The 12,291-nt window shown below is 42.3% G+C and overlaps 1 protein-coding gene across 1 annotated transcript in view; it reads left to right on the forward strand.

Moving 5' to 3' along the window:
• The first annotated feature begins 3,152 nt into the window (after positions 1–3,152).
• LOC122396157 (UDP-glycosyltransferase UGT5-like) overlaps positions 3,153–12,291 on the forward strand; it is a 33,549-nt gene continuing 24,410 nt past the window's right edge. Inside the window, exon 1 of the mRNA XM_043394317.1 lies at positions 3,153–4,459. Coding sequence (XP_043250252.1) covers positions 3,355–4,459 — 1,105 coding nt within the window. The 5' untranslated portion in view covers positions 3,153–3,354. The remainder of the gene's footprint in view (positions 4,460–12,291) is intronic.

The raw sequence follows: 12,291 nt of genomic DNA on the forward strand, positions 1-12,291 counted from the left end.
TTATTTGTTGGAGTGTACGAGCACGAAGGGGGAGGGGGTAGTAACTGATATTTGCTATTAAAATGGGAGGAAATAAATGGTAAAAATCTAGCCAGCGATGGTAAATGTATTCGAGCTGTCTCTGTACAAATTTCTAAGAACAATAGAAAATGTATCGTTTTTATTTGTTGGAGTGTACGAGCACGAAGGGGGAGGGGGTAGTAACTGATATTTGCTATTAAAATGGGAGGAAATAAATGGTAAAAATCTAGCCAGCGATGGTAAATGTATTCGAGCTGTCTCTGTACAAATTTCTAAGAACAATAGAAAATTGTATCGTTTTTATTTGTTGGAGCATCGACGCAGCGGTTCCTCCAAATCGAATGGAAGGGGGAACCGTTCGCTGGTAATGTAATAAAATGATTGGATCTGCGGTACGTTTTAACGAGCCTCTACCTGTTGTCCCCGGTTCCGAGGAATTCACCGGAGTCGCGAAACTGGAGCAAACAAGACCGAGGTAACCGTGTGCAGGTGGCTGATCGGTGGAGAAATTATGGCGGGGGGGTAAGGGATCGGAAAAGCCTTTTAGAATTTGCGGTTTCGGTCGGTCGACGCTCGAGGAAAATTTGATTCTGATACGCTGTTCTTCCTGGTAGTTCTCTTTTTATCGCGATACGGTGACTCACATTGATACTTTGCTCGGACAGTATAGCAAAAGAGACAGAAGAGACTTTTACAGTCGATTATAGGTTGATTGTAATAGCCTGTAAAAAGATGAAATTATTTTTAATGTTATTCCCGTCGATATTAATGAATCTTGAAGCTGATTTTACCGATTTCGCTTATCGCTAAAATTTGTACGGCATATTCGTGTGACGTGCTCGTTATAAAAGCGATTACTCGTACGGAGATGCGCATAAATTCGATCATTATTGCTGTTTGCTCGTTACAGCCACGGGCTACATTCATGCTCGTTGTAACCGAGTCCAGTATTTATGCATTCCGAAATATTATTTTGCGGTGCAGTTTAGAACGCGGATAGTCAATCCTATCGACTATTTAAAATGAAAATTACGCGTGTAAATAGTACTCAAGGTGACGGTGTTTACGTGTTGTCAAGCAGTATCGTTGAAATTATTGATAACTTATTTATGTTCGTACTACCGATGAACACACGCGAGTTATATTTAGGCTATCGCTCGTCGATGGTCACACGGCTCGAAGTATAATAGATTAATCGTGGATTTGAATCCAAAATTACGTTACAAATCGAGGCCAAATATTATCGTGTGAAATGTACGCGAAGTTTAGAAACTACTGATAAATTTTGTTCGTCGAAGATCGATTTCGATCATCGTTCCAGATAAACACGCGCATAAAGGATTTTATCGTCGATCGAACAGTATCGCTAGTCAGTGTACCGGAAGTCGTGAACAATAATGTTTCAAGTGTTTTTCAACTCCAAAAGTTTTGATTCTTATCGGACTGGAACGGTCGTTTCTGTATCCCGACGGTTTCGAACAACACGGTGGCTCGTCCACGCGTGAAAAATTGTTTAGTCGCTCGATCCTCTGGTCCCCACCAGCGATCGCGTGTGTTTTAGAGCGTGGCACGATCGGTGTTAAGGTTACGATATTTTTTGGACACCGTCCAATGGTCGTTTCTATGAATACTCTGTCTCTGAACACTGCTCGTCGACATTTATAGCGTCAGGAAAGGTTATTGTATCGTGGAGTAAATTAGGGGATAGTTAAGGTATAAAAGATACAAAATCGTGTTACTTTGTAGAAAACAATTTATTCAATTTTCATTTAAAAAATAGAATCAATATTCTTAGGCCTACTTTATATACTAAATAATTGAACATCTCTTAGAAACAGTATGTAGAGAAATCTCGTCGTATGATCGTCTTGGTACATTTATTCAACCATTCGATTTTCATTTAAAAAATAGAGTCAATATCCTTAGGTCTACTTTATATACAAAATAATTGAACAATATCTCTTAGAAACAGTGTGTAAAAAATTTCGTTGTATGATCATCTTGGTACATTTATTCAACCATTCGATTTTCATTTAAAAAATAGAGTCAATATCCTTAGGTCTACTTTATACACAAAATAATTGAACATCTCTTAGAAACAGTATGTAGAAAAATTTCGTCGTATGATCATCTTGGTACATCCTTTAGATGATCGCCACGCATTAGTTTGATTCGTTATCGTCGCCTCGACAGTCCCGTTTGTGGAACTTGTTCGGAAGCGTTTCCGCGGATCACTTTTATCTTAAACCGCGAGATCTCTCTGTTTCCGTGTTTCCCCGTAAATCCGCGCGAAGTTTGCCCGCGACTTAAAACTCTCAGCGCGTTGATTCGAGCCGGGCAATTATAAGCGAGACGAGAATAAGTTTCAGTTGACGCGAGCACGCCTCTGTTTGCCCGACGCGGACACGTCGAGCGCCCGGAATAGCGGATGGTCTCTTTGCTCGCTGTTAAAAACACGCGTCACGTTTCTGATCTATTGCGTAATGACCAGGCGCGTATTAACCGCGATATCGGGTCCGTTTGCCGACTCATTTTTCATTTACCACAGTCATCGATATCGTCCGGCTACATTTTGCTCGAATCACGCCGGAACACGCGTACCTCGCGACAGATAAAACGATCCAAAGGAAAGACCACGTCAACGCTACGTGAGTTGGGAATAGGGCACTCGAAATTAATCTTAATAACGATAAAATTCATTTCAATGTCTCTCTGGAGTCTTTTAAATTGAACAAAATATAATACAAAATGGAGCAGTCGAAATTAATCTCGATGACCTCAGATTCATTCATAGTATTTTAACGTTTCCATTGGGTCTTTTAAATTGCATTTTAAAAGCAGCTCCAATGCTACCAACCTGGATAGACCTGGGTAGTCTAAGCCTTGCCTAAGCACAACCGCAATAAATTAGAAATTGGACCTGCAAATAAACAGATAACATCGAAACCAGCAAGATCCATCGATCTAATAGTACAATTCGATGGCTTGAATAATACAGAAAAAGAATGTATCCTTGTATCCCCAAATTGTTTCGTTACGAAGAATCGGCTGATTGGCATCGTAGGAAACCCTTTACGTAATCGTGAATAATATCGACGACCCAACGTTCGTAGTTTATCGTCCGCTGGCTGCGTGGACTTGGATTCCCCCCCGAGGAAACAGCAGCACTGTCCCGCGTATCTGCGTCAAACTTCGTCGCACGTCGGCCAACGTTGGTTCCACCGACGAACCGACGCGAGCAGCGGCCAATTAATAGTCGTTCCTCGAACCGACGTTCGTCAGAGCTTGGCGGACCATCTGAAAACGTAGTGCTGCGCGAAACGAGTCGTCGACATGCTGGTCCCGCGATCACGATGCGTCCTGGTGTGTTTTTTGGCGATGATCGGGTCGTGCACGGCGTGGAACGACACCGAAGTGACCGCATCCAAGTTCAGGATCCTGGCGGTATTCGGACACATGGGCAAGAGCCACTTCGACGTTTTCAAGCCTCTTCTGGAGGAGTTGGCGCGACGTGGCCACGAGCTTACGGTGGCATCACATTTTCCAAGAACCCAGAAGGCCATCGCCGCGGAGCCGCTGCCAAATTACAAAGACGTCAGCCTGGTGGACGAGAAGGTGCAGGTGTTCGTGAACGTGGTGGATCTGCGTAACATGGAGAACAGTGTCTTGAACGTCGTCAGGAATCTGTACTCCTTGTACTTGACGGGGAACCTGTCCTGCGACATTGGACTGAGGAACGTGGAGCTGAAGAAGGTCGTCGAGTCCGAGAAGTTCGACCTGGTGTTGACGGAGAGCTTCAATACACATTGTTTCATGTCGGTGGTGCACAAGACCGGGGCACCTTTCGTGCAAATATCGACTCATCAGCTGATGGACTGGGCGGTCGAGCAATTGGCGGCCTCCCACGAGCCCAGCTACGTGCCAGCGATGTTCAGCCATCTGCCAAAGCCGATGAGCTTCCTTCAGAGGACGTGGAACGTGTTGTCGATATCGTTCGTGACCACTGTTTACGATACTCTGTTCAATTGGCGCGATCAGTCCGTGGCGGAGAAGTATTACGGTCCAGGGCTGCCCAGCGTCAGGGAGATCGGTAAAAACGTGTCGTTGATGCTGCTCAACACGCATCATTCTCTGCACGGTGCTCAACACTTTCCCCCGAACGTAGTCGAGGTGGGCGGGCTGCACATACCATCGAAACCGAATCCTCTGCCGAAGGACATCAAGAAGTTCCTCGACGACGCTCACGAAGGCGTCCTCTACTTCAATCTTGGCTCCATGGTGAAAATGGCCACCGTACCCGAGGACAAATTGAACGTACTGCTGAACGTGTTAACCTCCATACCCAGGAAAGTGATTTGGAAGTGGGAGACCGACGAGCTGCCCCTCAAGTCGAAGAACGTTCTAGTGAAGAAATGGCTACCGCAGTTCGACATCCTGAGTAAGCAAACATCCTTGTTTTCCATCGCTCTTACACGCACGTAGAGCTGTTTTTGGAGCAGACATCCTTTTTGATAGAGGCTGTCCCCTTGAAACTCCTTTTTCGATGTTAATAGTTCGATAACGATCCATTCTGTGTTTGACTTTCGAAAATCAACAAAGTTTTCTTTCATCGTGAAGAAAGATACGAGATAAGTCGTTTGTATCTAATCAAGCTCAAGGTTAACATTTTTAACACAATTCTTGCAATCTAATCTGCCCACTTTGAAACCAATTAAGTTTGGTTTCGCAAAGATAGAGCAGTTATTCGATTTGTTTGACGATGAGAAGAAGACCAGGTCACAGGACAGTCTCTTTGACCTACGTACGGAACGTTCGGTGACATTTTCAGGCCCAGTGTTCCGGGATTGACATATCACGCGGCAACACGGTGATAAAAGTCATCCTTCTATCGATATCATCTACTACGCGAGGGGGCAATGACTCGTGGTATCGATATCGGAGCGCGTAACGCGCGTTTTGTCGGCACAGGAAGCAGGAATCGGGTTTCATCGGGTTTCGATAAAAATTGAAACGCAGGCGTTTCAGAATTATAGGTATAATTTTCACAAGCCAATATCTGTTCGAACGAACGTTTTCGAAATATTTAATTCCATTTTATAGAAACGGACGAATCATTTTTCATTCCGAGAGATCGAATTTCACGCGAAACACGCTCGTGCAACAATGTAGCAGTTTCGTAGGCTGCTACGAAGCTGCGTAGCGTTAATAGACGATTATGATAGATTACGACATTCGCCTTGAGAGACAAGAATATCTTTCTGTCGACGATAATCGATTTCTCCGTCGAACGCCAGCCCCGGCAATTTATTCTTTCTCCGCGCCGTATCATCGTCTTTTTAAGAGATTACGCGATGACAAAGCAAACTTTCCGTCGGCTGGATTTTCCAACGGAATCCACTTTGGCGTACTATTAAATTTCACTCTGTTTCGTTATCTTCAATGGGATAACGAGACTGCGTAAATGGGAAAAATGTTTTCCCTCGGAGGGGATGGGGGCGAGGTACGCGTTAAATTTCGTTTTTTCGTACGCACTGATTTTTATACTTTCCCATCAACGTGCACGAGTGTTTTGATTCCGCGAAGAAACCAGTTTTAAATACAATCTTTTTCGCTTTTCTACTGTTAACAGAATTTCATACGAACGACTGAATTTCAATTAAACTTTGTATTTCAATTCTCGTTACAAGGTCTGATTAAATTTCGAGGGAATTCGTGCCGCGGATAATGATGGCCGCCGAAATCCGGTTTTATTGTTTCTAACGATTTTAAAAAAAATGGAATTAAATTTTGCCACGAACAGATAAATATTTGCTCTATGTTTTCTGATAAGGATTATTAATAGAGAAGGATTGGATTGTAAAATCAATATCTTCGGAGATACGTCGCCGTTATCCATGCCCGCTGATATCGTATCGTTTATCAGCGACGAATTTATTCGAAATTTTTCCGATGCCCTCTTTCGTTTCCTTTCCCGCGTATCGGAATGAAAAAATGCACAGTGATCGATTTAATGCACTCGTTACCGGCCAAAGATTCGCGACGCTGCATCGTTACGCAACGTCATGCGAGTTGCTCGTTTGCGAGATTAGTACGTCGAACGACGTAAACAATGATTCATCGCGATCTCCATTGAAAACCGCTCAAATATATTACTTAAAATTACGCGTGTCGCATCTGAAACTTGTTGTCGTGAATCAATAATTTGCAAATCATCCATGAATACTAAACACTTGACATTTAAACGCAATAATGATACTGCATTAAAAATCGCTACGTTGGTTTCGCGAATGTGAAATGTATCTTTCCTGGAGAAACTTTTGCGATTGATGGTATTTCCCTTCCGGGCATCCGCCAAAGTAGATTTGCTCGATCACCGTGATCTACAATTTAATTGCAACCCGAGACCGATTGAGTGAATTAAACATTAAGCTTGTTAAGACGGAATTAATCTATCGGTGATCGGAATGGTTCACTGGGTTAAGGCAGCCTGGAAAGCAGGACGAGTTTCGAGGGCTCTCCTAATCCCATTTTCAACGAACCGTTTTTCTTCCAGCTATTTTTAAAAATCTCCCATCTCACGTGACGTTCAAAGTTTAGCTCAAAATAATTAGATTTAAAATGATACGTAGATACAAACCCTCACGTGTAATTCTTCAAGAATTTCAACAATTCGAGGAGTTTCGAGGGCTCTCCAATCCCACTTTCAACGAACCGTTTTTCTTCCAGCTATTTTTAAAAATCTCCCATCTCACGTGACGTTCAAAGTTTAGCTCAAAATAATTAGATTTAAAATGATACGTAGATACAAACCCTCACGTGTAATTCTTCAAGAATTTCAACAATTCGAGGAGTTTCGAGGGCTCTCCAATTCCACTTTCAACGAACCGTTTTTCTTCCAGCTATTTTTAAAAATCTCCCATCTCACGTGACGTTCAAAGTTTAGCTCAAAATAATTAGATTTAAAATGATACGTAGATACAAACCCTCACGTGTAATTCTTCAAGAATTTCAACAATTCGAGGAGTTTCGAGGGCTCTCCAATCCCACTTTCAACGAACCGTTTTTCTTCCAGCTATTTTTAAAAATCTCCCATCTCACGTGACGTTCAAAGTTTAGCTCAAAATAATTAGATTTAAAATGATACGTAGATACAAACCCTCACGTGTAATTCTTCAAGAATTTCAACAATTCGAGGAGTTTCGAGGGCTCTCCTAATCCCACTTTCAACGAACCGTTTTTCTTCCAGCTATTTTTAAAAATCTCCCATCTCACGTGACGTTCAAAGTTTAGCTCAAAATAATTAGATTTAAAATGATACGTAGATACAAACCCTCACGTGTAATTCTTCAAGAATTTCAACAATTCGAGGAGTTTCGAGGGCTCTCCAATCCCACTTTCAACGAACCGTTTTTCTTCCAGCTATTTTTAAAAATCTCCCATCTCACGTGACATTCAAAGTTTAGCTCAAAATAATTAGATTTAAAATGATACGTAGATACAAACCCTCACGTGTAATTCTTCAAGAATTTCAACAATTCGAGGAGTTTCGAGGGCTCGCCAATTCCACTTTCAACGAACCGTTTTTCTTCCAGCTATTTTTAAAAATCTCCCATCTCACGTGACGTTCAAAGTTTAGCTCAAAATAATTAGATTTAAAATGATACGTAGATACAAACCCTCACGTGTAATTCTTCAAGAATTTCAACAATTCGAGGAGTTTCGAGGGCTCTCCAATCCCACTTTCAACGAACCGTTTTTCTTCCAGCTATTTTTAAAAATCTCCCATCTCACGTGACGTTCAAAGTTTAGCTCAAAATAATTAGATTTAAAATGATACGTAGATACAAACCCTCACGTGTAATTCTTCAAGAATTTCAACAATTCGAGGAGTTTCGAGGGCTCTCCAATCCCACTTTCAACGAACCGTTTTTCTTCCAGCTATTTTTAAAAATCTCCCATCTCACGTGACGTTCAAAGTTTAGCTCAAAATAATTAGATTTAAAATGATACGTAGATACAAACCCTCACGTGTAATTCTTCAAGAATTTCAACAATTCGAGGAGTTTCGAGGGCTCTCCAATTCCACTTTCAACGAACCGTTTTTCTTCCAGCTATTTTTAAAAATCTCCCATCTCACGTGACGTTCAAAGTTTAGCTCAAAATAATTAGATTTAAAATGATACGTAGATACAAACCCTCACGTGTAATTCTTCAAGAATTTCAACAATTCGAGGAGTTTCGAGGGCTCTCCAATCCCACTTTCAACGAACCGTTTTTCTTCCAGCTATTTTTAAAAATCTCCCATCTCACGTGACGTTCAAAGTTTAGCTCAAAATAATTAGATTTAAAATGATACGTAGATACAAACCCTCACGTGTAATTCTTCAAGAATTTCAACAATTCGAGGAGTTTCGAGGGCTCTCCAATCCCACTTTCAACGAACCGTTTTTCTTCCAGCTATTTTTAAAAATCTCCCATCTCACGTGACGTTCAAAGTTTAGCTCAAAATAATTAGATTTAAAATGATACGTAGATACAAACCCTCACGTGTAATTCTTCAAGAATTTCAACAATTCGAGGAGTTTCGAGGGCTCTCCTAATCCCACTTTCAACGAACCGTTTTTCTTCCAGCTATTTTTAAAAATCTCCCATCTCACGTGACGTTCAAACTTTAGCTCAAAATAATTAGATTTAAAATGATACGTAGATACAAACCCTCACGTGTAATTCTTCAAGAATTTCAACAATTCGAGGAGTTTCGAGGGCTCTCCAATCCCACTTTCAACGAACCGTTTTTCTTCCAGCTATTTTTAAAAATCTCCCATCTCACGTGACGTTCAAAGTTTAGCTCAAAATAATTAGATTTAAAATGATACGTAGATACAAACCCTCACGTGTAATTCTTCAAGAATTTCAACAATTCGAGGAGTTTCGAGGGCTCTCCTAATCCCACTTTCAACGAACCGTTTTTCTTCCAGCTATTTTTAAAAATCTCCCATCTCACGTGACGTTCAAAGTTTAGCTCAAAATAATTAGATTTAAAATGATACGTAGATACAAACCCTCACGTGTAATTCTTCAAGAATTTTAACAATTCGAGGAGTTCAGAGCTGGCAATCAACGCGTTAATGAATCGATAGAGACGTCGAATTCATTCACAATTTCCAACATCGATGGTTCGATAACAAGCCAAACGAGACATCATTTACCAAATGAGACGAGTGGAATATTCAAATGGTACGAGAATATATTACCGCGGTTTTTATCAAATTATCGTCGGAGAGGGAATAATTTATCCACATTTCTCCGCGCTAACAATGCTCCTTTCGTGGCTCGGCTCGCGATGCTACCGTGGAAAACACCGGCTCGAGATAATATTATTATTAGCGAGGGCTGGTTCCCGGCATCCCCTTCCCCCAGCATTTAAGTCTATTCTTTTTAAACAACTGCGGACCCGTCCATTCACCGACGTTTACGTCGATTTCCCGAACAACGGTTTTCAATGTTTTTTCATTCATTCTGACCGAACGATTCGAGCAATTTCACGCGCGAACGGGAACGAATCGAGGCTATTTTCAGTGCGACGTTGACACGCCGGTGCATACATTTTTTTCCCCCCATCGTTGGCAATTATTGCGCGAGCAGCTTAATTATTCATAGAGAGCGTTCGTCGTACGGCGGAGGCCGTGTAATAAATTTTCCTTTTATCGTTTCTCGATGGCTTCGAATTTTACATATTACGATCGCGAAGTCACGTGCGGCGCTCGAAGGTTCATACGAGTTTGATAATTGTCGTTTCACGAGCGAGCAATCATCGTCGTTTCTGTTCGTCGTTGCGCGGGGCATTAATAACAATAAAAGAGCGAAAGAATGGACCGGTGCTCGAGAATCGAAATATTGAAATTCCGCCGCGACGATTCAAAACTAATCGAGGCCCGAGCGGCGGGAATCGTTGCGAAATATCGAAAGCGGATTTCGAGGCAGTAACGTTTTCGAGAGCGTGCAGGTATTTGCTGTAGAGCCGACGTAGCGAGCGTCAAATAGTTTTGAAACATTCAAAGAGGCTCGCACAGTCGAGGGGCCTCTTCGATACCTGAAAATGATATCCAACCATTAACGCGTATACCTCGTATCGATCATTGCGTATGAAATTGTTTTCGAATCGCAAAATCATCTCGTTGCCCCTCACGATCAGCTTCTCCACGCTCATCCTGCTCCCCTTCTGACCTATTTACGGTAATTTGCGAATAATAACGTCAAAAATACTCTTTTCATCGTGATATCATCGCAACTCGATCGAAATATTTCGTTATCAAAGTGCCTCGAATATAAATCGGGGGACACGTTCTATTTTCCTCATCGAGATACGAAGCGTCAAATTTTTTAAACAAAACGAGTTCTCCTCGTAAGCTCTGCTTACTCTGGCAAAATAGAGTTCGAGGCAAGAATTTTTTGGCGTTGGAATATACAGCTTAAATCTAGATCGCAAGGGGATGGCTGGAAATATTATTTAAACCGAATCTGGGATACATTTGGCGCCAAGAAAAAAACAGTTCTGGGGGGAAAACGTTGCGTAAACAGATCGAGACCGAAAACGCTTAGTCAGTAGGAGAATAAAGAGACGGAAGCAAACCGGAAAGATGCTCGGTCAGCACGGTTCGAGCAATTAGTTTCACCGTTGATGGATGCTATTTTTGTCCTATCAACGATCTGGTCGATGATCAGAGTAATTCGCGGTTTCACGGCCATGTTCCACCCGTGTTTCGTCGCGGGGGAATTTCTTCGGGGTGAAGACGCGGTCCCCATCCACTCCTGTTCTGAATACTTTATCAGTTCGTTGCGGCAAGGACGTTTGTTCGGGCCAGGCTGGAGGCTGTTTGGCCAAGGACCGCGGAAATTCTCGCGCGGGTAGTTTTGCGCCACTCTCCGGCCTTTGACGAGCAAAATGACTTTAATTAGGCAACTTGCTAACGACCTGCTGGCAACATAAATCACCGCTAAACCTGCCTCGGACAAAGACCTGACCCCCGTGTCGTTCCCGCCGGTTCTTTCGAACGAACGTCGCGTTTAGGCGCCGGTAGTTCGAGCCTAAGACTCGTGGAATCGATCATAACCCTTATATTTTAATATCTTTGCTTGTGCTATATGCTAGGTTGATATTAGATTTGTTTAAATTGCAAAAGCGATAGTTTCGTTTCGAGGAAACACGAGACCATTAAAGGGTTGAGATAATTTTAGCTGATCGGTCGCTATTGTTTCCATCGTTGCTTTATCAGTTCTACGGGCTAATTTTAGTATTCTAATTTTAGTGTTTAGCTGGCTATCAAGCTACGACTTTGTACTACCGAGGTCGTGAGATAACATGGAACATAACTTCTGTACTATTATTAAAAAGGCATGTTCTACCCTCCCCCCGTGTGAATCTTAATGTTCTTATTTGCTATTGATTATACGGTACGAATGGTAATGGGCAGATAAGCTCGAGCTTCTTAGAAAACAGCTTGTTTCTTAGAAAAACGGAGGAACAGAGTAAGAATCGTTTATTTCGCGTCTTGTAATTTTACTGTCGATAGAAAACGCGATTGCTTGGACGTAATTCCTGAAATTAATGTTAAATTATCAAGATGATACGCGCGTAGATGGTTCAGGAAGGGGATGAAGCGTTTTAGAGCCCAGGTAAATTGACCGATGATCGTACACCGTGCGTCGCGTGCTTAACGAGAGAAAAAAGATCGTTGTTACGCAATGTAAGCCGCTTTTACGTGTCATAATCGGTCACGCTCGCGACGCCAGTAATCGTGTTATTCGAAACACTTGCCGAGCACATTTTACATCCATCAGCGCACAGATTAGACGAAATTATTTGACGAAATCACGATCCGTGCGCCGGTTTATCGCGACCGATAAACGCCGCCTTATTATTAACATCCATTAAACTAAATTACTCGAAGTTAAGCTCGATCAAACGACAATAAGCGCCACGACCCAACGTCGATTCTCGATTCTTTCGCAGAAATATTGTTTTCAGCTTTGGAGAAAAGCACGTATCTCGTATTCCTTTGCTGTAACGTCGATCCACTGTGAAAGCTTGTTTCCTGAAACCGGTACGAATCCATTTTTCTCGCTTCCTTTGTCGCCGGTCTCGATCTCGATAAGATCGTGGTTTCGAGCACAACGCACGCGAAACGGCGCCACGATTTACACTCCCCCCCAAGTCGATCGTAACTTGCCCTAAGCGTCGGTCTCGCGGAACCGTGGAAATCGTTAATT

Source organism: Colletes gigas, unplaced genomic scaffold (assembly GCF_013123115.1).
Source record: "Colletes gigas isolate AHSC1104 unplaced genomic scaffold, ASM1312311v1 Colletes_gigas_Sc00001, whole genome shotgun sequence".
Taxonomy (NCBI): domain Eukaryota; kingdom Metazoa; phylum Arthropoda; class Insecta; order Hymenoptera; family Colletidae; genus Colletes; species Colletes gigas.